Consider the following 26072-nt stretch of genomic DNA (forward strand, 5'->3'; position numbering starts at 1 on the left):
GCCCGTTGATCGTCTTTACAACTTCAGTGCCTGGCAGATAATAGCTGCTCAGTGTTTGTTGAGCAATGGTCACAGTTGGGATTACTCCCCTGAGTCCCTCTAAGTAAATTGGGCAGGTGAACCACATGGAGCTTGTCATCTGTGGTTTGGGAACCTAGTTGAAGTGAAATTTAGAAAGTTTTACTGTTTATCTGTCTTTAATACTGGCCCTGCCTCGTGGCTAATTCTTAAGGATAAAAAATATCTCTGTTGCAGGCTCTCCCAGCTGTGATTGACCTTCAGTTACAGAGAGAGGGAGCAGAGTGGGACCAGGTCTGAGAATAGTGAAGCAACTCATTCCTTTCAGGACATTCCCTCTGATGTCCTATTTTCAAACTGTAAGTCAGAATGAGATCACTTATTTTCTTGGTGGCAGAAGGCTGCTTTATAATTTGAAGGCTTGCAAATTGTATGCTGCTTGTCATCCCCCAGCCCTCCACACATACACCCTGGTACAGTTCCATGCATGAACAAACAGAACAACCAGATCACCTTATTTGGTGATGTGCCTCATTCTAGAAAGGCTTGTAAATCCAATTTGCTACCGTAAATGAGTGCCTTTTGTGGGGAAACTACTACAAAAAAACCTAAGTAATTGTTTTTAAGGAACGTAAAGAGTTTACCTTGAAGATAGAATAGTAATTGAGAATTAAATTTAAAAGGCTAAGTAAATAGTGGAAAGAAGAGAAAATGCCTGTGGGCTGGAGTTAATTGCAGAAGTCTTTTTAAGGTGTACCCTGGCTTTGAGTGGAGAGCAGGCTTTGGGTTGCAGGAGGAGGAGGGGAGGGCCTGTCTGAGGGTGTCAGGTTCCTGTGTTGGGAATGAAGAGGGCAGGAGAGGGGTGCCTGGCCAAGGGGACTCTCGAAAGCCATATGCACATGATGGACCCAGCTGGTCAGAAAAGGCCTTCTCTCTGCTTTTTGTGTTTGAAATTTCCCATAACACATAGATTAAAGGGAAAGGGGAAACTAGATTTTAAATAGCATCATGAAGCATTATGTAAAGTAAATGTGGAGAAAATCTCATATGATAGCCATAGTAAGGTTAGGAATAATTTTCAGTGGCCTTAGGATTAAATGAGTAAAATTCCATTATATGTATTGTTTTAATCACCTCTTCACCTTGTCAGTGTGGGAGGGATTTCCATCCCACAGTACTGACGCTGGGCAGACGAGATGGACGGAAGTTTCTTAGTCTTTCGCTCAGGATAGAACAGAGAACCAGGGGCTGCGAGAGGCAGGCTGTGTAGTAACGAGAGTGGCTGTGGTTCCTGCAGAAAGACTTTAATAATTGCTTTAAGAATTCCTTGGGCTGGCAGGGCAGTGGGGCCTACTCCTCAGGCATAAGCTGGAACTGTACCTGTGCCTGGTCACTGTGATGAGAATTGTTTGGCATCAGGGGCAGGGAAACTTGCCCTGAGGCCATTAAAACCTCCCGGTTTATAGCAGATGTCAAGGCAACATGTAATATTGGGTCTTAATGTTAGACCTTACACCACATGTATGTAACTTGCATTTAGTGAAAGTTAACATGAAGTGTTAGTAAATATTAGTAAATTAAGTAGTTACAAATCAGTTATTTGAAAGTCAGGTTCATAGTAGCTAACTTTGCAATTTCTTCAACTAGTAAGACTTCTCTACCCTAATCCCCACTGCCTCATACTTTTCATTTGTAAAGTGTAGATTGCAGAGTGCTGGGTTCATTCCATCCATATTCATTTAACAAATACATACAAATGTCGGTCAGCTTTATGAGGCTTCCATACAACCAGATGCATGAGTTTCAGATGTAGAGTTGGGTGGGTTTTGACAAGTGCACGCAGTTGGGTCACCACCATCAAGACATGGGGTGCTCCCGTCACTTCCAGGGCCGTCTTTGTACCCTTTTGATCCCCACTTCCTACCTCTAGTTCCTGACAACCTGTGATCTGCTCTCTGTTGTTATTATTTTGCCTTTTCTATAATTTAATATAAACAAAGCCATACAGTGTATGGTGTTTTGTTTCTGGCGTCTTTCACTTAGCAGATGTCTTGAGAACACGCCATGTTGTTGTGTGTATGGGTAATTCATTCCTTCTGTTGCAGATGGACCATGGTTTTGGGCCATTGTGAATAAAGCTGCAATGGACTTTACAAGTCTCTTTTTTTTTTTTGAGATGGAGTTTTGTTCTTGTTGCCCAAGGTGGAGTGCAATGGGGCGATCTCAGCTCACTGCAACCTCCGCCTCCTGGGTTCAAGTGATTCTCCTGCCTCAGCCTCCCAAGTAGCTGGGATTACAGGTGCCCACCACCATGCCCAGCTAATTTTTTATTTTTAGTAGAGACAGGGTTTCACCATGTTAGCCAGGCTGGTCTCGAAGTCCTGACCTCAGGTGATCTGCCCTCCTTGGCCTCCCAAAGTGCTGGGATTACAGGTGGGAGCCACCGTGGCCGGCCTGTCATACGAGTCTTTAACAAACACTGTTTTTATATTTCTACTGGATACCATGCTTGGCATCGGGTTCCAACTGAACAAAAAGTCATGGAGGTGTTAGGTGTTGGAATTCTCTCTTCCTTATTTTATAAAGTACCTGGAAGGTGAAACTGGCCTGATGCTGTGATGGTCTAAATTTGGATATTGAATTTCCTTTGCTAATAAGAAAAAACACCAAGAAGAAGGGCATTCCTGTTTGTTCCCATCCTCCCCAGGGTCTCTGGAGGAGCCTAAGGTGATCTCCGCCTTCTCTGGAAAGCAGGCCGGGAAGCACGTGGTGCACATCGCTTGCGGGAGCACTTACAGCGCGGCCATCACTGCCGAGGGGGAGCTGTACACCTGGGGCCATGGGAACTGCGGCCGGCTGGGCCACGGTATGTCTGCTCTGCATGAGTGGGAGCGTGCAGCAGGAGGTGGCCTCTTACAGGACTTAGTAACCTCTGTCCTATCTGTTTGAAGGCTCCAGTGAAGATGAGGCCACTCCGATGCTGGTAGCTGGGCTTAAATAAGGACTGAAGGTCACCGATGTGGCATGTGGGAGTGGGGACGCTCAAACCCTGGCTGTCACTGAGAATGGTACGTAGAGCTCTCGCCACCCTGGATAGGCCCTCAAGGACACACATGGCAGCTTCCCTGGAGGAAGAGATGAGGAGTACAGTGGGCCTCATGAGGCCGCCCACCCTGTCATCCAGTGGGTGTGGGGCTCAGTGGCATTGGGGAAGAGGCCCTGGTGGTTACTGGACTTGTTTGCCTGGGGGCTGTCAGCTGGTTAGCAGCTGCCGCCATTCCTGTGTGGGCATTTTATTTATTAAGAATGAGAGTTGAAATGGAATGATTGATACTCTGAATTGTCTCTGGTTAGTAGTATTACATTTCTTAACATTTGGCCACTCTAGATTCCCTGTGGTAAGTCTTTCTGTATTCTATAGTCTGACGTTACGGGATCTACTTGCTTTTAATTTTGGTTTTCTGTTTGTGTTCCTAACCAGACAGTGGTGACCCTGGCCAGGAGCGCGGACGTGCTGAGCATCGTGCAGTCGGCTGCCCAGGCCGTGCTGCAGAGCGGCTGTCCGTGCTGCTGCCCACCACGGAGGAGCAGGCCCGGGCACTCTCTGCTCTCCTGCCCTGCGCAGGTGGGCTCGGGGAAGGAACAGCAGAGGGCATGGGTCAGGGTGCTGGGAGGGGATGGCGTTTCACTCCAATTGCCACACACTTTCTATTTCAGTTTCAGGCAATGAAGTGAACATAAGTCCAGGTCGTCAATTCATGATTGATCTTCTGGTGGGCAGCTTGATGGCTGCTGGAGGGTTGGAGTCAGCCTTACACGCAGCCATTACTGCGGAGATCCAGGTATGGCCTTGGAGGCACACATGACCTGGTGGTGCACTGAGATCGGAAATACACACTCACACATGTGAAGAATAACAGAACACAGTAAAACACTCAACTTTTATCATATCCAAGTATTTTTTAAATTAAAATTATTTTATGTGCTTATTTATTTATTTATTTATTTATTTATTTTTGAGACGGAGTCTCACTCTGTCACCCAGCCTGGAGCGCAGTGGCACGATCTCGGCTCTCTGCAAGGTCCGCCTCCTGGGTTCACGCCATTCTCCTGCCTCAGCCTCCCAAGTAGCTGGGACTACAGGCGCCCATCACCACGCCTGCTTAAGTTTTTGTATTTTTAGTAGAGACGGGGTTTCACCGTGTTAGCCACGATGGTCTCGATCTCTTGACCTTGTGATTGGCCTGCCTCAACCTCCCAAAGTGCTGGGATTACAGGCGTGAGCCACTGCGACTGACCTTATGTGCTAATTTAAAATTTTTTTGAGTTATGATTTAATTGTGATGAAATACTGCAGGTTGTCTGTTTCAGTGAAGTTAACAGGTAACCTGTTCCTCATGTAGACCATTCCCGTCACCCGGAAAGATCCCTGTGCCCTTGGCACTTGCAGCCAGGATACTCCCCTGCCCTGAGATTAGATTCATTTTGCCTGCTCTGAGTGTTGCAGCAATATAACTGTATAGTATGCACACTTTCCTGTTTTGCCTTGGAGAATGATTTTCAGATTCACTCCACACTGTTATGTGTATTGTGACTTCGTTTTTCTTATTGGGAAGTGTTCCATTTTATAGGTGTAGTACTGTTAGTTCATTCCCCTATTGAAGGGCATTTAATTGCTTTTGGTTTTTGTTTTCTTTTTTTTTTTGAGACAGGGACTTGCTCTGTCACCCAGGCTGGATGCAGTGACCTGATGTTGGCTCACTGCAGCCTTGTCCTCCTAGGCTCGAATGATCCTCCCATCTCAGCCTCCTGTGTTGCAGGGACCACAGACGTGTTTCCATGCCCAGCTAGTTTTTTGATTTTTTTGTAGACACAAGGTTTCGCTGTATTGCAGAGGCTGGTGTCGAACTCCTGGGCTCAAGTGATCCCCCCACCTTGGCCTCCCAAAGTGTTGGGATTACAAGCGTGAGCCACCACGCCCAAGCTTTCTGGTTTTTGGCCGTGTAGCGCTGCCACGATTGTGCTGTGTACAAGTACTTTAGTGGACATATGTTCTCCCTTTGGGTAAACACTTGGAGTGGAATTTGTTAGGTCCTGGGGTCAGTGTGTGTTCATAGTTTCCCCAAGTGGCTCTGCCATTTACATTTGAACCAGTGTGTGTGAGAATTCCAGCTTCTTCTTGTCCTTACAGAGCAGCTGGATGCTGCGTATGTGGGGCAGATCTCATTGGGTTTTGTGAGAGCCAGTAGCAGGGTTAAGGATTTTAGGGACTTCACAGAAGGAGGTTGGAAAGCATCAGCAGAGGCAGCCTGGACCTTGGATCTGTAAAAAGAAGACACTGTTTGGAACCGCACAACTGAGTTAGGGTTTCCAACAGGGCAGGTGGGGGCCTGTGGGTAGGTGTGTGCGTTAGCCACTGAGGCTGGGATAGCTTGGCATTGGGGTCAGGGCTCAGCCAGCCTGTGTGCCTTCACACCTGCTGATGAGATCACTTGTAAACAATTTCTGTTTATGAATTACAGGATACTGAGGCCAAAAAAGAAGCACAGAAGGAAAAAGAAATTGATGAACAGGAAGTGAATGCCTCAACATTTCATAGAAGCAGGACTCCATTGGATAAAGACCTTATTAATACGGGGATCTGTGAGCCTTCTGGCAAACAGTGTTTGCCTCTGGTTCAGCTCCTACAACAGCTTCTTAGGTAAATCGTAGTAGCTGTACTGTATTGTATTTATTTACTTTTTTTGTTTTTTTGTTTGTTTTTTTGAGACGGTTTCACTCTTGTTGCCCAGGCTGGAGTGCAATGACGTGATCTTGGCTCACTGCAACCTCCACCTCCTAGGTTCAAGTGATTCTCCTGCCTCAGCCTCTCGAGCCGCTGGGATTACAGGTGTGTGCCACCACGCCTGGCTAATTTTGTAGTTTCAGTAGAGATGGGGTTTCTTCATGTTGGTCAGCTTGGTCTTGAACTGCTGATCTCTGGTCATCTGCCCACCTTGTCCTCCCAAAGTGTTGGGATTACAGGCCTGAGCCACCATGCCCAGCCTATTTATTTACGTAATAATTTTTTTTTTTTTTTTTTTTTTTTTTGAGACGGAGTCTTGCTGTATTGCCCAGACTGGACTGCAATGTCATGATCTTGGCTCACAGCACCCACCGTCTCCTGGGTTCAAGCAATTCTTCCTCAGCCTCCCAAGTAGCTGGGACTATAGGTGTCCACAACCACACCTGGCTGATTTTTGTATTTTTAGTAGAGATGGGATTTCACCATATTGGGTCAGGATGCTCTCAAACTCCTGACCTCAGGTGATCCACCTGCCTTGGCCTCTGAAAGTATTGGGATTACAGGCGTTAGCCACTGTGCCTGGCCTGTATTGTATTTTAATGGGTGATGATTGGATTTCATATTAAGATAGTGAAATCTAGCACAAGAATCTCAAAAATGTGTTTGGTGATTGAAGGAATATTCTGAAAATTACCTAGTATAGATGTTAGGATAAAGAGCAGACCCTTTTAAATATAGGTGAGAGGAGAAGTTGGAGGGTATGATGATACTCAGAAGTTTTTCACAGGCTGCGTGCAGTGGCTCATGCCTATAATCCCAGCACTTTGGGAGGCCAAAGCAGGTGGATCACGAGATCAGGAGATCGAGAGCTTCCTGGATAACACGATGAAATCCCATTTCTACTAAAAATACAAAAGTTAGCTTGGCGTGGTGATGGGCGCCTGTAGTCCCAGCTACTTGGGAGGCTGAGGCAGGAGAATGGCGGGAACCCAGAAGGCGGAGCTTGCTGTGAGCAGAGATTGTGCCACTGCACTCCAGCCTGGGCGACAGAGCCAGACTCTGTCACAAAAAAGAAAAAAAAAAAAAACTTCAAGAAGAGCAAAAAAGCAGGTGATTTGTGAAAGAGATTTATTAGAAAATGAAACACGTTTGTACCTCTATTTAATAAAAATGTGCTTTTTGTAAACTTGGGCTCTTGGCTTTAGTTTCTACACTTAGAGAAAGCAAAGCACTGGCAGGTTGGATCAGGAAGCCAAGGACAGAGCAGGGAGCCCTGGGCAGTGGCTGCAGCTCTCAGCTGGCCTGTTCATGGGGCCATGGTGGGTCTCTGGCATGGGGTGGGTTTGTGGCGTGGTGTGGGCCTGCTGTCCACAGCCAGAAAAATGAACTTGTTGGACACACAGTAAAATTTTGAAACAGGAAGTTTTAGAGCAAGTTTCTCTCATAGATTTTAGCAAATGCTATTTTGAAAAACGTTTTTCTGATATTTGTTTTGTTTTTCTAATCTGATAATGCATATTTTACACATTGTGGTCTTTAACCAATGGAAATAAGAGAACTAAATAAGAGAAGTGATCTCAGCTCATAGCAAGCTCCGCCTTCCAGGTTCATGCCATTCTCCTGCTTCAGCCTCCCGAGTAGCTGGGACTACAGGCGCCCACCACCACGCCTGGCTAATTTATTGTATTTTTTAGTAGAGACGGGATTTCACCATGTTAGCCAGGATGGTCTCGATCTCCTGACCTCATGATCCACCCGCCTCAGCCTCCCAAAGTGCTGGGATTACAGGTGTGAGCCACCACACCCAGACTTGTGAGGTTTTAATATGAATTATTAAAGCTATGCTGGTTAGACAATTTGGAAAATGTTTCTTCTCCTGTTTCTGACAGAGTTTATGTAAGATGTGTGCTATTTCTTCCTTAAGCATTTGGAAAGAATTCACTTATTAAGCCATGTGAGACTGTATAGTTTTCTTTATAAGGTGTTTAATTACAGGTTCAATTACATATATATGAATATTCATTTTGGTAACCTGTGTTTGCTGAATCAATTTGTTCATTATCTAAAATTTCAAAGTTGTTCTATTATTTATCTTTTTAATACTTATAAGGTCTGTGGTTGGAGTTTGTGCTTTTTGTCTGTTTTCTTAATCTTGCTGGGGGCCATCAGTTTTATTAGTGTTTCAAAAAAGCAAACTTTGATTTTATTCATCCCTTTAACATACTGAAAATGTTTTGCTTAATTTCCAAACTTATACTTCCACTACAATTAAATATTTGTATAACTAAAACTCTTTGTATTTGTGTCCTCTCAATGATCGTAAATATGATTAATTGTTATAAATATTGCTTCTGCACTTGAAAAGGATATGTATTCGGCATGTTGAATGTAGTGTACCACGTATCTCAATTAGGTCCAGCATGTTAAATGCATCCTTTAACGATTCTATTTCCTTACTGACGTTTGTCTGTTTATTTTTCAGTGGCTGAGACACAGATATTAAAGTTTCCTACAATGATCGTCAACTTATTTCTTTTTTTGTTTGTTAAGCTTTGTTCTGCGTGTTTTAAGGTTACCAGGCATAAACAAATTTAGAATTCCTTTTTCTCCCTGCTGGTTGCACCCTTTTATCATTAGGAAATACCCTCTTTATCTCTCACATAGCTCTTTCATTAGAGTTTTTTTTAATATGTAAAAGAAAATAAAGTCTTGGAACTGCCAAACCTGTTATGCTAAGGGAGACGTAAGTTTGGGAGCTGAGTCATCCAACACTACCATTCTTTCTCCCCAAAGAGAGAGCTGCCATTTCACAACCCTGTGTGATGGCATTAGACATAAGCCAGGTCCCCACTGCCACAAAAGGCCACATACCTCTCCATATGGCCCCCCTTACAAAGTGTTCACAGGGACATTCCTTGCTAGCCCCTAAATCTTTCAGGATCCATGTCCCCCTATAAAATAAGCATATGCCCATTTTAACCCTGGCTCTGCAACCTCAGTTGAAGACGTAAAACTGAGTTCTTTTCAATCTGGTACTGACATTGTTGATTACAGGCTTACCTTCCCAGGTACAGAACAAGAACATGAGATCAATCACTCTTCCACCTACCCTGAGATGGCTGCATAATTGATCTTTCCTCCCTCTTTTCAGATGTTTACCTTATCTTATGTAAAATGAAGATTTACTGAGCACTAATTAGAGCTTCCTAAGAATGTAACCACCCCTTCACTGCCTGCTCCCCCTCCCTTTCTTCTCTCCTGCCTGCTTTCTCCCCTTACATGCTGAGTTCCCAAAACCCTCTTTGGAAAGCACAGGTCACAGGTGTTTCTGTGGCTTGTGTGTTTTTTCCGGGGGTGTCGTCAAATTGTGGCTCCACAAAGCTCTATTGATGGAGGCACTTGCCTCAGTCAGTCACTCATTTTTTGACTAACAGATATAAATACAGTTACCCCTGTTTTTATTTACTTAGTCTTTGCTTTGTCAGTCTTTGACTGTCAATTTTTCTTTTTTAAAAATGAATTTTCTTGTGTATAGTTAAGGCTTACAACATGATGTTACAGGTTATATATAGATTGTAAAAAGATTCCTATACTGAAAGAAATTAACACACCAATCATTTCACATAGTTCTCCATTTCCTTGTTGCTTTTGTGGCAAGAGCAGTTGAAATCTACTCACTGAGCATGAATTTCACATACAGAACAATTTCGTTCCCTGCAGTCCTCATGTCATACATTACATCTCTAGACTTGTTCATCCTTCATACCTGCTACTTTGTATCCTTTGGCCTCCATGTCCCCAATTCCTCCCCTCTCCTACCTCTCCTGGTAGACAATGTTTTACTCTCTATCTCTGTAGATTTATTTATTTACATTTTTACATTCCACATATAAATGAGTTTATACAATATTTGATTTTCTGTGTATGCTTTATTTCACTAAGCATGACATCCTCCAGCCTCATCCATCTTACAGCAAACGGCAAGACCTTGTTTGTTTTCTGGGCTGAATAATATTCCATTGTGTATGTGTGCCACAGACTCTTTATCCATTTATCCATTGATGGACACTTAGATTGTTTCCATATCTTGGCTATTGTGATTAAGGCTGCAATGAACATGAGAATACAGGTATGTTTACAAAGTAATGATTTCATTTCCTTTAGCTGTATGCCCAGAAGAGGGATTGCTGAGTCATATGGTAGTTCTATTTTTAATTTCTGTAGAAATCTTCATACTCTTTTCCAGAATGGCTGTATCAATCTACATTCTCATCCATAGTATGCAAAAGTTCCGATTTCTCCGCACTCTTGCCAACATTTATCTTTTGACTTTTTGATAATGGTCATAAGGGGTGTGAGGGGGTATCTCAGTGGGTTTGATTTGCATTTCCCTAATGATCTGCAATGCGGAACACCTTTCAGATACCCACTTCCTATTTTCATGTCTTCTTTAAAGAAAGGTCTCTTCAAGTTTTTTTTTTAAACATTTTAAAAATTGGGTTGTTTCGAGTTGTATCAATTATTTATATATTTTGGATTTTTTTTTGAGACAGGGTCTTGCTCTGTTATGCAGACTGGAGTACAGTGGCACAGTCACAGCTTACTTGACCTTCTGGGCTGAAACACTCTCCCATCTCAGCCTCCCAAGTAGCTGTGACTACAGACGCACACCACCATGCCTGGCTAATATTTAAATGTTGTGTTGAGACGGTCTCACTATGTTGCCAGGCCTGGACTCAAACTCCTGGGCTCAAGTGATCCTCCCACCTCAGCTTCTGAAAGTGCTGGGATTAAGGAGTGAGCCACTGCACCTGGCTAAATGTTGGATATTTCCTCCTAATTGGCTGGGTGCAGTGGCTCACACTTGTAATCCCAGCACTTTGGGAGGCCGAGGCGCTTGGATCACTTGCAGTCAGGCGTTGGAGACAAGCCTGGCTAATATGGTGAAACCCCATAATGGAGTTTTCGTTTCTTTAACTGGGAAATGAGGATCATGACCATCCCTGCCAAGCAGGAGATGTGATAGGCTGATGTGTATTGTGAGTCCCAAGATGGTGAAACCCGGTTTCTACTAAAAATACAAAAATTAGCCAGGCATGGTGGTGGGCATCTATAATCCCAGCTACTTGGGAGGCTGAGGCAGGAGAATTGCTTGAACCTGGGAGGTGGAGGTTGCAGTGAGCCGAGATTGCACCATTGTACTCCAGCCTAGGCAACAGAGCAAGACTTCATCTCAAAAAAAAAAAAATTCACTTCAATAAATGGTGAGACCAGCTTTGCAAAGATGATAACGGTGAGAGAACTCTAGCATGGCTGACTCCATCTTTCTTCCAGTCTCACGGGCCTGCTGTCTTTGCTCATTCCTGGGCATAGGCCAAATCAACCATGGGAGAAATTTAGTTCATAGTCTAACGTTGCCATTTCCAGTCCTCGGTGGTCCCTTCTTTCCACTCCACGCTTAGTTATCAGTTTTTTTACTCTGCTTTAAAATGTATGTATTTTTTTTTGTAATCCCAGCTACTCGCAGACTGAGGCAGGAGAATCGCTTGAACCTGGGAGCTGGAGGTTGCAGTGAGCCAAGATCACACCATTGCACTCCAGCCTGGGCAACAGAATGAAACTCTGTCTCAAAATACTGTTTTTTTTTTTTACTATGTCTAATGATGTTCTATAGAAGAAAGAGATGTAGCATGTGGTCACGCTGCTGTCTTGACAGTGGAATTTTTGTTGTTGCTGTTTTCTGTTTTGAGACGGAGTCTTGCTTTTGTGGCCTAGGCTGGAGTGCGGTGGCGCCTTCTTGGCTCACTGCAACTTCCACCCGGGTTCAAGTGATTCTCCCACCTCAGTCTCCTGAGTACCTGGGATTACAGGTGCACGCCAGCACGCCCGGCTAATTTTTGAATTTTTAGTAGAGATGAGGTTTCACCATGTTGGTCAGGCTGGTCTCGAACTCCTGACCTCGTGATCCACCCACCTCAGTCTCCCAAAGTTCTGGGATTATAGGCATGAGCCACATTTTTTAGTAGAGATGGGGTATCACTGTGTTGGCCAGGCTGCTCTGGAACTCCTGACCTCAAGTGATCCTCTCACCTCGGCCTCCCAAAGTGCTAGGATTACAGATGTGAGCTACCACGCCTAGCCGTATTTTGTATTTTTAGTAGAGATGGGGTTTTGCTGTGTAGGCCAGGCTGGTCTTGATCTCCTGGGTGCAAGTGATCCTCCCACATTGGCCTCTCAAAGTGCTGGGATTACAGGCGTGAGCCACCACACCTGGCCAATGGCAGGTCTCGCTTCCCTTCTCTCCAGCATTCCATAAGCAATGTGTCTGGGCAGTATGTGTTCGATTTTCTCTGTGTCTACTTTGAAGTGTACAGTAGTGAAAGGAAGAGTAGACAACTTTGAAGCTGATGTGGTGTGGTCTTGGAGCTGGTGGTGCTAATTACTCTTGGTTGTTTTCATACCCTCCAGTGACTTCATCCTGCTTTTGCTGTTGTAAAATGTTGTAATTTATGCTCCTGAGAATAACTCTTCAGGTGTACTTAGGGTTCTTGTCTGCTTCCTGGTGACTGTCGAAGCTTTTCATCTTGAAGAAGGGAGATGAGCAGTGTTCCAGTGTACTGAGTTTAAAATTAAGAATGTTGCATTTTTTTAACGTGTAAAATTTATAGCCAGATGTAGGGTAGGGGTGGCCTACTTTCTCTAAAGGGCCAGATAGTAAATATTTTAAGGTCTCAATGGACCCTATGGTCTCTGTCATAGCCATGGGACCTTGCAGCTGTAGTGCCAAAGTAGCCACAGACAATACTGCGTCAGCGGGCAGGGGACGTTCATTCTGTAAAGTTGATTTATGGACACCAAAAGATGAAGTCCTCAGAATGTTTGCAAGTCACAAAATACTGTTTTTCTTTTGATTATTTTTCAATTATTAAAAAATATAAAATACAGCGGCCGGGCGTGGTGGCTCACACCTGTAATCCCAGCACTTTTAGAGGCCAAGGCAGGCGGATCACCTGAGGTCAGGAGTTCGAGACCAGCCTGGCCAACATGCTGAAACCCCATCTCCACTCAAAACAAAAAATTAGCCGGCCATGGTGATGCACGCCTGTAATCCCAGCTCCTCGGAGGCTGAGGCACGAGAATCACTTGAACCTGGGAGAATCGCTTGAACCTGGAAGGCACAGGTTGTGGTGAGCCAAGACTGTCTCAAAAGAACAACAAAAGTAAAATACTTTCTCTGCTTTCAGACCATACACAAAGAGGCTGTGGGCTGGGTTTGGCCCCTGGGCTGTGGTTTGTGACCACACACACACACACACACACACACACACACACACGTAGGGCAGAGTGTGGCATTTAGAGCCAGCACCTGTGTTCTCACCTGAGCTGTGTTTCTGGCTGGGTTCTACTCTGTATTCTGTGATCCGAGGTGTCTACCTTGGTAAACTGGAGACAACAAAGCCTGCCTCCTTCAAGGTTGTTTGTAAAGATTTAAAAGGGTAATGTATTGTTGTTAGGCCAGAGGCTTTGCATAGTACATGTTGGGTTATTTTCACTTTTTGTTTTTTGTTTTTTTTTTTGAGATGGAGTCTTGCTCTGTTGTATAGGCTGGAGTCCAGTGGCAAGATGCCAGCTCACTGCAACCTCTGACTCCCAGGTTCAAGCAATTCTCCTGCCTTAGCCTCTCGAACTGCTGGGATTACAGGTGGCTGCCACCATGCCGGGCCAATTTTGATATTTTTAGTAGAGATCAGGTTTCACCATGTTGGCCAGGACGGTCTCAAACTCCTGACCTCAAGTGATCCGCCCACCTCGGCCTCCCAACGTGGTGGAATTACAGGCATGAGCCACCGCATCTGGCCCATTTTCACTTTCCATTAGCTGCTTTTTTCCCCCATTCATTTCCTACCTTCCTGTGTATGATTTCTGAATTAAATGTATTTCATGTCTTAACCTTCTGAATTGTTTGTTCTCTCATTTTCCATGTTGTTAAGGAAAATAAGAGGCTAAGTGAGACTTATTAAATGTGCATGTAGTTTCTCAGATCAAGATAAATGCTCACCTGTTGCAGAACGGGACTCTGCTCTTGCTTCACCCAGGATGCGTTTCCTAGTTCCTTCCTAGAGTGGGGCCACACCCTACTCCAGCCCTCCAGACCCAGCTCCCTGCTCTGACATGATTCCACCAGACTATTCCAGCTGTCCTCCCTGGACCTAGATATTTTCCTTTTTTTTTTTTTTTTTCTGAAAGGCAGTCTCACTCAGTGGTCCAGGCTGGAGTGCAATGGCGTGATCTCAGCTCACTGCAACCTCCGCCTTCCAGGTTCAAGCCATTCTCATGCCTCAGCCTCCCAAGTACCTGGGATTACAGGCATGTGCCACCAAGCCTGAGTAATTTTTGTGTTTTTAGTAGAGACAGGGTTTCACCATGTTGGCCAGGCTGGTCTCGAACTCCTGACCTTGTGAATTGCCCGCCTCGGCCTCCCAAAGTGCTGGGATTACAGGTGTGAGCCACCGCACCCAGCCAACATTTTTTTAACTAAAAAACTTATATGAAATTTATTTTATTGTGGTATGTAGTTCAGTAAATTTTGACTTCTATAGATTCACGTAACCCCCATCATCATCAGGATGGAGAAGTTTCATCACCCTGAAAGCTCTCTTGTGCTGCTCCTTTTTATCACGTGTTCCCTGGCCTCATACCCTGGCAACCACTGATCTGTTCTCCATCAGTATAGGGTATTCTTTTTGAGAATGTCATGTGAGTGGAACCATATTTTAAGTAACGTTTTGAAACCATCTTCATTTACTCCCAGTTATATGTTTGAGGTTTATCTGCTGTTCTGTGTATTGATAGTTCTTTTTATTGCTGAATAGTATCTCGTCATGTGCATGTACAACATGGTGTTTATCCATTCTGCTACTGTAGGACCTTGTGGTTGTTTCCATTTTTCTTTCCCAATTGTAATCCTGCTGTGAGCATTTCTGTACAGATTTTGTGTGAATATAGTTTCCATTTCCCTAGGATAAAGACCTAGTAGTGTGAAAGTTGGGTCATGTGCTGAACTGTTTTCCAAAGTGGCTGTTTTAGTTTGCCTTCCCACTGGCAATCTGTCACGTTTCTGTTGCTCTGTGTCTTTGTTAGCACTTGGTGTTATCAGTGTTTTTTAGTTGAGCCATTCTAACAAGTCTAGTGGGATCTCGTTGTGGTTTTAATTGCACTTCCATAATGGCTAACGATGCTGAATATCACGTTCTTCTTTGCCACTCTTGTATCCTCTGTGAAGTTTCTGTTCAGATCTTTTGCACAGAAAAACTTGTATCATGGAACCAGTAAAATAACCAAGGAGAGGTTGATTAAAGTTCTGTTTATAACCCTACAAGATTCCTGCCCTAGGGATATGGGATGGCTGAACATAGGACGCTGACACTGGACAGATGAAGTAGCAGTTTATTAGTCACACATGCTCACAGCCCTGGGGGTGGGGGACACCGCATGCCATTCAGTTAACGATGTGTGTTGTAACTTTTCGGGGAGGGACATTTGCAGAGACTAACGGTATGACATTCTGAAAAGCAGTTACAGATTAAAAAATCTTTAATTCTGCAGATGATAGTGTCGAACCAAGTGGAACAAAGAAAGAAGATCTGAATGACAAAAAGAAAAAAGATGAAGAAGAAACTCCTGCACCTGTATATAGGGCCAAGTCAATTCTGGACAGCTGGGTATGGGGCAAGCAACCAGGTAATCTTCTGAGTTTTGGCACTTTGAAAAGCTTGATCTGATGCTCCTTTTCTAAATGACTTGGATGGATTATTTGTATTTTTTCATAACAATTTAAAAAATGTAATTAAAAAAATTTACATATTGTGGTAAAATATACATACCATAAAACTTGCCGTTTTAATCATTTTTATGTGTACAGTTCATTGGCATTAAGTATATTCACATTATTGCCCAGCCATCACCACCATCCATCTCTACAACTTTTGCCTTTTCTCTGACTGAAACTCCGTATCCATGAAACACTAACTCCTTGTGTCCCCAAGCAACCACCATTCTACTTTTGTCTCAGAATTTGACTATTCAAGGTGTCTCCTATAAGGGGAGTCATGTGGTATTTGTCCTTTTGTGACTGGGTTATTGAACTTCTTAGGTGTTTGGGGTTCATCCACATGCATCAGAATTTTCTTTTAAAGGCTCAGTACTAGTCCATTATATATGTAAGCCACATGTTATCCCTTCATCAGTGGGGAATCAGGTTGCTTTCATCTCTTGACTGTTGTAATGCTGCTATGAACATTGGTTTACAAGTGTCTTGAGTGTCTGCTTTTCATTCTTTGTGTCTATACCTAGGAGTGGAATTGGTCAATAATGTGGAATGCTTACATGTTTATTTATTTTTTTTGAGACAGCGTCTCGCTCTGTTGCCCAGGCTTGAGTGCAGTGGCGCCATCTCAGCTCACAGCAAGCTCCGCCTCTCAGGTTCACGCCATTTTCCTGTCTCAGCCTCCGGAGTAGCTGGGACTACAGGCGCCCCCCACCATGCCTGGCTAACTTTTTTGTATTTTTAGTAGAGATGGTTTCACCGTGTTAGCCAGGATGGTCTCGATCTCCTGACCTCGTGATCCACCCGCCTCAGCCTCCCAAATTGCTGGGATTACAGGTGTGAGCCACCATGCCTGGCCAATAATGTGGTAGTTTTATGTTTAACTTATTATTGTTGTTTTTGAGGTTGGGTCTCACTCTGTTGCTCAGGCTGGAATGCATTGACGTAATCATAGCTCATTGCAGCCTTGAACTCCTGGGCTCAAGTGACCTTCTTCCCTCAGCCTCTCAAGTAGCTAGGACTAGAGGTGCAGGGAATTTCTCATCTTCTCTCTACTGCCTCTGAGTTGGAGATATCAGAGGGAGCCATGGCCCACTGTAAAGTAACACAATGTCCCCACCCACAGGGTTAGAACCCCTCTTCTGGAGGCAGCTCTGAGGGGAGCAGTCACATGTGGAGAGTGCAGGGCTCTGTGTCCAGATGGGGGAAGGGGGTTACCAAGGAGGTTGACCCCCCTCTGGCCAGGTGGCTGCCTTCTGACACACCAGTCTGTCTCTCTAGCACAGTGGCCCCCACACACCCAGCCTGTCAAACCTACAGCCCTCAAGAAGACTTTGGCCAAATCCATGAGCTGCTCCCTCTGTTAAGAAGGAAGCACAGCTGAAGCATGAGGAGGGCGGTAGAGCGTGTATGCTCTGGCCCATCTCCCCACAGTCTGACCAGAAGGAAGGGTCCTTTCAGCCAGGCTTGCCCAGGCTGGGGTTGGAGTGTCAGTATCAAGCCAATGTCTTCTTGCTTAATGGGTGAGCCCAGCTGCTCCCGTGCAGCTGCCACCATAGTGAGGGTGAACCAGCAGGAGGCTCCGCAGCACTTTCAGGCTCAAGCTGCCTGGTGAGATCTACTCTGTGGGCTCTGTAGGCTGGTAGAGGCTTCCAGGAGGAGGAGGGGATGCAGCCATCAGTCCCCACTCCTGGGAGTCGTATTTCTGAAAGCTTGGGTATACAGTAAATATTAGGCTGTGGGCTGGTTTATCTATGGATTTCATGTGGGAGGGTTATAGGTACAAGCAGTTTAAAGATGGAAATTTTGAGAGAGCAGGCAGGGATTTAGTGCCGGGTAAGGCAAGCAGTCTTGTCAAAGTAGCTCTTTTGGGGAGGTCAGAATCCTGTACCAATGTCCTCAGCAGGTTCATCAGCTGCTGGGGGAGTGCCGGACAGGATGAAAGCACAGGAGAACTTTCTGGATGATAGAAATGTTCCATATCTTCAAAGGAGGTGTGTTACATGGGTAATACATTTGTTAAAAGTCATCAAAATGTAAACCAGATCTGTGCATTTCATGGAATATAAAATACCTCAAATCAGAAATATTTTTAAAAAGACAGATGGGCTGGATGCAGTGGCACATGCCTGTAATCCCAGCACTTGGGGAGGCTGAGGCGGGTAGATCACCTGAGTCAGGAGCTCGAGACCAGCCTGGACAACATAGTGAAATCCCGTCTCTACTAAAAATATAAAAATTAGCCAGGGGTGGTGACACATGCGTGTAATCCCAGCTACTTGGGAGGCTGAGGCAGGAGAATTGCTTGAACCCAGGAGGCGGAGGTTACAGTAAGCAGAGATTACACCACTGCACTAGAGCCTGGGCAACAGAGCGAGACTCCATCTCAAAAAAAAAAAAAGTTTTCAACATTCATTAAAGGCAGAATAGCTTGTTATAGATTAGCCTCCCCACAGGAACAGTTAGAAAAACTGGACAAAAATGTGTCCCCCCTCACCATCAAAAACAATTGTTGGAAGGTAATTGGAGACCTCAGCCAGGACTTGAGTGACCAGGCCTAGGAGGTGACCCTGACAGTCTGTAGTGCTTTCCCCCATTTGGTGATTGGTCAACAGTGGAGGGCTAAGAGGCTAAGAAACTGAGTATGAAGTGATAGTTAAGAGGCTGGAGAGCCTAGCTGAATGTTTGGCACTCTCACAGGGCTGAAATGACATAATGAGAATTTGGGTCCCAGTAAGGAGATGGGACCTTGGTGGGGATCCTGGAAGGGCCACCCCTAAGAATCCAAAAGAATAAAAAATAGACCAGCTGTCACAAAAACTAAAACCTGCTTTGAGCCAGCTTAGTCCCAAACTAGATGAAGGTGATCTGCTTGAACGCCAATTGTGTGCCATAAAGTCAAAGTCAATACTCTCTGGAGGCAGATAAAAGTTTACTAGGCATGCCATAAGACAAGACAACACAAGACTAAACGAGAAAGACCAAGAAAAAAAAAATAGAAACATTCATAGATATTAGAGTCCTCAAGTAGAATTTTTTTCTTTTTTTTTTTTTTTTGAGATGGGAGTTTCACTCTGTCAGCCAGAGAGGAGTGCAGTGGTGTGATCTCGGCTCACTGCAACCTCAGCCTCCCACGTAGCTGGGATTGGTGATCCCCCCACCTAGGCCTCCCAATGTGCTGTGATTACAGGTGCCGGCCACCGTGCCCGGCCAGTATTTTGCCACAATTTAAAATAAATTTTCTTTTTTCAAGTTTGTTCTCAGACGATATTCACAAGGTCACGTGGCGGCTTACACTTCTGTAGGCCTTGTTGACAGTGCCGGCTTTTAGATACTGATGATCTTCATCTTTCTCTTGTCTCCTCGGTAGAAGAATGGGATGCAGGAGGTGCTGCCTAAGACTGGGCGCTCCTGGGCATTCTTCCTTCCACCAAGCAGCTGCATGATCTGCTGTGCAGTGCAATTGTCATCAGGAGAACCCTCCGTGGCCTCTCGTGCAGGCTTCACGCTGCCAGGGTGGCTCGTATCATACAGATCCTCAGAGGGAGGGAGGCAGGGCTCTGAGCACTGCTCCTCCTGCATCTTCTGCTCTCCCGTCCTCTCCTTCTCCCGCATCTTCTCCACCTGCCCCCGCATCTTCTCCTCCACCTGCCCCCGCATCTTCTCCTCCTCCTCCTGCATCTTCTCATCCTGATCCCACAGCCTCTCCTCCTTAAATCGCAGCCTCTCGTCCTGCTCCCTCATCTGCTCCTCCTGCATCCGCATTTGCTCCTCCAGCTCACACATCTGCTCCTCCTGCTTCCGCATCTGCTCCTGCTTCCGCATCTGCTCCTCCTTCTCCTGCATCTGCTCCTCCTGCTTCCGCATCTGCTCCTCCTGCTCCTGCATCTGTTCCTCCTGCTTCTGCATCTGCTTATCCTGCTCCCGCATCTGCTCCTCCTGCTTCCGCATCCGCTCCTCCTGCTTCCGCATCTGCTCCTCCTGCTTCCGCATCTGCTCCTCCTGCTTCCGCATCTCCTCCTCCTGCTTCCGCATCTGCCCCTCCAGGTCGCGCATATGCTCCTCCTGCTTCATCATCTGCTCCTCCTGCTTCCGCATCTCCTCCTCCTGCTTCCGCATCTGCCCCTCCAGGTCACACATATGCTCCTCCTGCTTCATCATCTGCTTCTCCTGCTCCCACATCTGTTCCTCCTGCTTCATCATCTGCTCCTCCTTCTTCTGCATCTCCTCCACCTGCTTCCGCATCTGCCCCTCCAGGTCGCACATATGCTCCTCCTGCTTCCGCATCTGCTTATCCTGCTCCCACATCTGCTCCTCCTGCTTCCGCATCTGCTCCTCCAGCTCGCGCAGCTCCTTCTCCTGCTTCCGCAGCCTCTGCTCCTGTCTCCACATCTTCTCCTCCTGCTTCCGTAGCTTCTCCTTCTGATCCCGTAGCTCCTCCTCCTGATTCCACATCTTCTCCTCCTGCAAAGTGTTGGTTTGAACCTCAAAAGGAAATAGACTCATAAGCTAGGTATATAAATGTAATCTATAAAATAACGGTTTTAGTCTATGATTCTTTAAAAAGAAATTTTAAGCCCTAACCCTGAGGTTTTCTGATTTCCCAGGCATGGTCCCAATTTGTAGATTTTTAGCACACTCTAGAGGATTCTATGGTGGGACAAGAACAAGGACCCAAATTTTCCAGCTCTTGGCTGGAGCCTCCCCATACCCTGCATGATCCCTAGACCATGGTCCCAGCTGGATGGGGCTCCCACACCCCCCGGGGCTGCCGCTGGTCACCTGTGGCAGCAGGATTTTGCCCGTCTCCAGTTTCCTTTTTAGCTCCTTGATGTGGAGCTGGATCTCAGACTTTTCAGTTTCTACGAGTCGAAGTTTTTCTTGTAGTTTGGCATTTTTCTCCTTCAGCTCCTCATTGGTTATGCTATGGCAGGAGGCAACAGAGAAAGGAATGAACGAAGAACAGAAAGGACCGCTTTGGTGATCGACCCTCTACCCTCGCCCCACAACCACAGAACCGTGGCACTAGAAGGGACCCAGGAATTAAAAGTCCCAGGTGGCAGGCCAGAGAGAAGACATGAGTTGCCTGAGGCTACCCCATGAGTCAGTGGCACAGCCGGCACTGGAGCTTCCCTGTGCACACATGCAAACCTGTATGACCCCCTGCCATGCTCACCTGTACCCCCCACCTCCCAGCACACCACCCACGCTAAGGGCTCTCAGACCTCCCATCCCACCTTCCCCTATCCTACGTGTTCCTGTACAGCTCCAGACTCAAAGCGTCCCTCTCCTTTGTTAACTCCTTGATATACTGCAAATAGAGAAAGGTCAAGTCAGGATACAGCAGGCAGAGGAGCAGCTGACCGACCAGTGATGACAGCTACAGTGACTACTCCACAGTAACACTTGCTCCCTCTCAATCCCACCTGACATGTTCTCAAGGCATTTCCAAGTCCATGGTATAATTTTTTTTTCTTTTTCTTTTTTTTTTTTTTTGAGATGGAGTTTCGTTCTTGTTGCCCAGGCTGGAGTGCAATGGCGCAATCTCACCGCACGGCAACCTCTGCCTCCTGGGTTCAAGTGATTCTTCTCCTCAGTCTTCTATGTAGCTGGGATTACAGGCATGTGCCACCACACCTGGCTCTCACTTGTTTTTCAAAGAACTCAGTAAGGGTGGAAGGGACAGGGAAAAAGACTGAATTGTTAGCTGGCTAACAGGGGCCCAGAGAGATGAGAAAATTTTACTATTACTGTATACAGCATTATTACAGTAATGCTGCTATTGCTATTATTACTACCACTGTTGGAAACTTTATTGAGTGCTTCACCAGGCCCTAAGCTAACAATCCCATTTAATCCTCATCACCACCATAGGAGACAGTTATCATTATCACCTCTATTGTGTAGATGAAAAACATGGGGTATTAAAGGTTAAGTGCTTGCCTAAGATCACTTAGAGCTGGGATTTCAACACCCAGGTATATCTGATTCTCTAAACCCATTCTTTTGGTGGGGATAGGGGCACAGATAAGGAGGAGGAAATTAATCCTTTGTTGATTTTTGAAAGAACGATACATTGGCATAGTCCAAACCTCAGAAGGTACAGAAGGGAAATATCTCCCCCCAATACTGTTCCTCTCGCCTGAGTTTTTTATGAATCCTTACAAACATGTTTTATGTATATTACCATAATACGTACACACACAGAGACACACACACACACGTACATGTGTTCCCTCTCTCTACACAAATGGTAACATACTAAAGATACTCTTCTGTACCTTCATGGTACAAGTACCCTAATCCCCACCAAGGATTTGACCAAGGGCACAGCCAAGTATGGGCAGGGTGGGCACTTGGCCTCGGAGCTCTGTGTCCAGTGCTCGCTCCCCACAGCGCCCCGCAACTCACTCACAGCAGCTGACCCAGCCCCAACCTGCCTCTAACAACCACATACAAAAGCAGCAAGAAATGGCCCATGCTGTCTTCTGGGCAGGACACTGCATCCTGCAGAAGGGACCTTTAGGCTCATTCCTCCATCTGTGAAGCTGGGCTCCCAGGGGACCGGGTAGGTGGTTGGACTCACACTGTCCGCCTTCTTGTGCTGTGTGGACACAGCAGAGAGAGCCCGCTGTAACTCTCTTGCAAAGTTCCAGGAATGATGCAGGCATCCTGCCAGATCCTTGGATTCTTCTGGAATGAGAGAGTTTGAGATGCAGCCCAAAGGCCTGTGAAAATGCCAGGTTGAAGGAAGATGGGGTGCCCAGATTCCCACCTTCAAATTTCCTAGCAGCATCCTGGCTGTAATAGAGCGCTGTCTCCAGTTCAGTTTTCTGACACATAAGGATTCGTATGGTATGATCCTGGGCCTTTGGGAGAAAAGACAAGCAAGTGCTGAAAGAGAAGCAAAGAAACCTTCTCCAGATGACAGGAGGGAACTTCACACCCTCCACTCACCTCTAGCTGCCTCCTTAGGGCTTGCTGATATTGGTGGCTTTCCTGCTTTTCCTATAGGAAGAGGAAGACAGAGCTCTTACTAGAGGGAGGCAGAGATGGCACAGCAAGAGACATGCCCCCAGAATGGCACCACTGCCCCAGGACAGGCCCACCCATGGGACCAGGTTATCAGGGACCCTGTGGGGATGGGGTGGAATCTGGGAGGTGAGCCTTCCTCCCCGTACTGGGAGTAGGCGAGACGAGACTGGGGCCTCTACATCTGAGTGCCCCCGAAACCCAGCAGTCATGTCGTGAGCAAAGAAAGAAACCATGTTACTTCTTTCAGCTGAGCTCGGTTCTGTTGTTTCTGTGGGGAGAGTCAAAGGAAGGTGACTGAGGGTAGCCCCTCGATTCTATTCCCCAGGCCAGGAAGCGGTAGGCAGGGGTCAGGAATGGATTTTAAGGGCAAAGTTCTTAGACCCAATGGGAACACGAACTGATCAACTCTCCTTAATGCCCAAAGAAAAAGGATTTGAGTCTTTATTGGTTTTTGCCCACAGCCACAATACTGAAAGTCTGAAACTAGATTCTCCAGAAAAGACAGTAACAGAAACCTTCAGACATGGAATGTGAGAAAAGCCCACCCTTCTGCTAGCTTGTGATTTAGAAAGATGTGTTCATTCAACAAGCATTGAGCAAGCACATAGGGGCCACGGACAGTTCTTCCCAGCTGGGATATAGGACGGAAAAGGCAGACAGGAGCCCTTGGCCCCAAGGTTTCCATTCTAGTGAATCTTTAAATCCCAGAGTCTCAGAGCAAACAGAAACCTCTAATACTCTAACTCTACCTCCTCAGGAAATGGAAGCCCAAAGAGGAGAGGAGTTTACAGCAGGCCCTGGACTAGAGATTAACACAACAACAACAACAACAACAACAAATCTGATTTAAGCTTCACACATGTAAGTAAAACATTACCACCCCTATTTTACAGATGTGAAAAGAGAGGTCCAAAGAACTCAAGCAATTTGCCATAAATCATGTCCCTCGCAGATGGAGAGAGAGGTAGGATTCAAACCCAGAATTCTTAACCAGTACCCAGCAGTTCTTCCTTCCACAATCTCAACAGTTACCCTCGACTTCCCCTTGTGCCCCTTGTCCTCAGGAGACCAGCCAGCCAAGACTCACATCCTCAGGTGAATGGTAACCACCAGAAGTGGTTTTCTCAGGGTTAGTGCCATTATTTATTTTCTTCTGTTTGCTGTCGGTTGCTCCGGTACCAGCACCAGCACTGTTCCACTGATGATCATCTGTAAACTGTGGAAAAGAGGAGCAGTGATACTCATGAGAACTACAAGCTCCTACAGTCACTTTACAGTTTATACAAAATACTCTTATAGACTATCTGATTTAATGCCACCGACAACTGTACAAGGTGTTGTTGCAATCACTTAGTGACTGAGAGAGATTGATACCATGGCTAAAAGAAAGGCAATAATGGAACCGAAACTCATTCTTCTGCCTCCGAGCTCTGGGATTTTGCCACAAATCCGCAGCTGCCAGGGACCAAAACCAGAGGCAGAGGTAGAAAAGTAAAAGTCACGTATCCTCAGGGCAGAAGGCAGCCTTTCTGTTAAATCTGGGAATTGAACAGAAAGAGGACAACCCAAGCTTCATTTTGGAGAGAAGTCTGCTAGTCTCTTAGAAATATATGTGTGACTGTCATCCCTAAGAACATTAATGTTTTGTCTCTCTCAAGAGAATCAAGGGAAAGTGATGCTTCAGAAAGATGCCCCATATGTATCCTGTGGCACTGAAAGTACCCCAGGTTGAGATGAGATGAGGAAGATTCAAGTTGTCAAGTTCAGTTTCCCAAGGTCTCTTCCACAGAAGATGAGCAAATCTCACTTCAAAGATCACTGACTGATGGGCACTCTGGTGCCAGAACCATGGAGAATTCAAATATGAGGTGGAGAACTTAGGAAAAACTGTTGAAGTCTCTCTGGAGAGTAGAAGCCTGGGAGAAAACCAAACCAAACCCGTCCTCCCATTGCCACCCAGAGACACTGTCAACATTTTGAGTTCACAAGGGAGGTGTAGGCTTTTCAAACAGTCAACTTCTGTGTTAAGGGAGTAAGGCAGCCTGAAACTTCTTGATCCTAGGTCACATGGTCCCCACTCCCCTTCCAGATGGAAATTTGTGCTGCAACCAGCGTAACCAGAAACGGGGTGAGAACACTTAGGGGATGGGTCCTAAGATCAAAGGCCAGTCTTGCAGCAGTAATGACAGTTCCTAGAGGGACTGTGCCATCAGTACATTCCACTCCTCCGTGGGGTGGTGGGGGACGGGTGACATCAGTGCTATGCCCAAGTTGCCTCTTTGAGATTGGGTTGGGGTTCGCAGGGTTGGGACCCAGGTACTTGGAGACATGAGCCCAAACAGCCCAAGGAGGTCAGCCATGGGGCAGCGGTAGGCAAGGGCAGAGTATGGAGCGGGGAGCCCCAGGAGTCACCTGCCCAAAGTCACCCTGGGCTGACTGGTGAGGGCAGGTGCTGGGGCATCCAGTTCCTTGGAAACATGAACCTGAAGGGCCCAGGGAGGTCAGTTTTCAGGCAAGAGGAGGTGAGGGCAGAGTACAGAGCAGAGAGTCCCTTGAGTCACCCGCTCAAAGTCAGGTGAGGGCAGGGGTTGGGGCTGACACAAGATTTTGGTTGAGGGAGCCCAGAGGCATTGGGGGGGCCCAGCCTGGTGTACCTCTGGAGTGACACGGACTCTGACAGCTGTTCTGCCATCAGAGGGGGCCTGGGGTTGGGTTGGGGTTGGGGTGCCGCAATCCTATGCGTTTTACCTTTTCCTTGGCCTCAGGCAATTTGCTCTGTTGGTTTTTCTCTGACATCATGGGGAGGGGAGGGAGGTGGGGTTGGGGCCACATTGGCGTGATCCAGGCGAGGACAATGATATGCCTCCAGTCACGTACCACGCAGCTATGTGACTGAGCCAGAGGAGGCGTCACCAGGGCTGCACTAGAATGCAGAATAGGGGTGTGGCCTTAATGCTCCAAGCCCATTGGTCAATGAGAAAGATGAAAGGGAAAGGAGGCGGGGTCAAGCAGCCACGTGTCATGAAGGTCCTGTGATGTCACAAGGAAAGGCGCCCATGCAACTGCTGTCCCCAGCCACTCTGGGAGAGGGGTGGGGCTGGCTTTCACTTTCTGAGCTTTAAAACTTTATCACCTTAATTGAGGTACAAATCCTATTATAATGGAAAATTTACAGCATGCTTGATGATTAATAAAGCTGACTATATTATCCAACATTCCAATAAGGTAAAATAATCACAATAATTTCTCTTTTTTGGAAAAAGTTTCTCTTATTCTCCTACATTATTAAGGGTTTTTTTTGTTTTTTTTTTTTTGTTTTTGAAACTAGAGACATGTCTAATATATTTAAAAACACAAAGCTTTTGAGGTGGGTGTGATGGCTCATGCCTGTAAACCCAGCACCTTGGT

General features: G+C 46.1%; 2 protein-coding genes and 1 long non-coding RNA gene across 8 annotated transcripts in view; 2 read left to right on the top strand and 1 right to left on the bottom strand.

The window, feature by feature from the left end:
* LOC129050394 (E3 ubiquitin-protein ligase HERC2-like) lies at positions 1-23812 on the top strand. Of its 6 annotated transcripts, XM_063716496.1 has the most exons (10): positions 2-377; positions 2726-2884; positions 2970-3086; positions 3500-3643; positions 3736-3860; positions 5541-5719; positions 5811-5908; positions 15410-15544; positions 23558-23628; positions 23729-23812. In XM_063716496.1, the coding sequence occupies exons 5-10, from the start codon at positions 3777-3779 to the stop codon at positions 23768-23770; spliced, it is 609 nt and encodes a 202-aa protein (XP_063572566.1). In that variant the 5' UTR covers positions 2-377; positions 2726-2884; positions 2970-3086; positions 3500-3643; positions 3736-3776; the 3' UTR covers positions 23771-23812. The 6 variants fall into 6 exon arrangements, 3 of the variants coding, with proteins under 3 accessions (XP_063572566.1, XP_063572565.1, XP_063572567.1); XR_010137329.1 differs by lacking the exons at positions 5811-5908; positions 23558-23628; positions 23729-23812 and adding exons at positions 16216-17623; positions 23422-23545 and having other exon boundaries at positions 1-377; XM_063716495.1 differs by having other exon boundaries at positions 23558-23763.
* Positions 18657-25553, bottom strand: LOC129050327 (golgin subfamily A member 6-like protein 7). Its single transcript, XM_054532331.2, has 8 exons — positions 25413-25553; positions 23752-23880; positions 22587-22637; positions 22405-22498; positions 22216-22322; positions 20882-20940; positions 20412-20553; positions 18657-20114 (listed from the first exon to the last, which is right to left on the bottom strand). The coding sequence occupies exons 1-8, from the start codon at positions 25494-25496 to the stop codon at positions 18957-18959; spliced, it is 1824 nt and encodes a 607-aa protein (XP_054388306.1). The 5' UTR covers positions 25497-25553; the 3' UTR covers positions 18657-18956.
* Positions 25538-26072, top strand: part of LOC129050395 (uncharacterized) — a 2637-nt gene continuing 2102 nt past the window's right edge. Inside the window, exon 1 of the long non-coding RNA XR_008513983.2 lies at positions 25538-25889. This is a non-coding gene — a long non-coding RNA (uncharacterized LOC129050395). The remainder of the gene's footprint in view (positions 25890-26072) is intronic.

This window comes from Pongo abelii, chromosome 16, assembly GCF_028885655.2.
Source record: "Pongo abelii isolate AG06213 chromosome 16, NHGRI_mPonAbe1-v2.0_pri, whole genome shotgun sequence".
NCBI lineage: Eukaryota > Metazoa > Chordata > Mammalia > Primates > Hominidae > Pongo > Pongo abelii.

What these genes read in the sequence shown, in the direction of transcription:
- LOC129050327 (XM_054532331.2), bottom strand. Translation starts at nt 25,496, where the DNA reads ATGTGGCCCCAACCCCACCTCCCTCCCCTCCCCATGATGTCAGAGAAA. An exon ending in GTTACCATTCACCTGAGGAT is followed by an intron (nt 22,638 to 23,751) that starts GTGAGTCTTGGC and finishes CTCTTCCTATAG; the next exon opens with GAAAAGCAGGAAAGCCACCA. An exon ending in GCAAAATCCTGCTGCCACAG is followed by an intron (nt 20,115 to 20,411) that starts GTGACCAGCGGC and finishes TTTCCTTTTGAG; the next exon opens with GTTCAAACCAACACTTTGCA.
- LOC129050394 (XM_063716495.1), top strand. Translation starts at nt 3,777, where the DNA reads ATGATTGATCTTCTGGTGGGCAGCTTGATGGCTGCTGGAGGGTTGGAG. An exon ending in TCGAGCCGCTGGGATTACAG is followed by an intron (nt 5,909 to 15,409) that starts GTGTGTGCCACC and finishes TTAATTCTGCAG; the next exon opens with ATGATAGTGTCGAACCAAGT. An exon ending in GGTATGGGGCAAGCAACCAG is followed by an intron (nt 15,545 to 23,557) that starts GTAATCTTCTGA and finishes CCTATTTTACAG; the next exon opens with ATGTGAAAAGAGAGGTCCAA.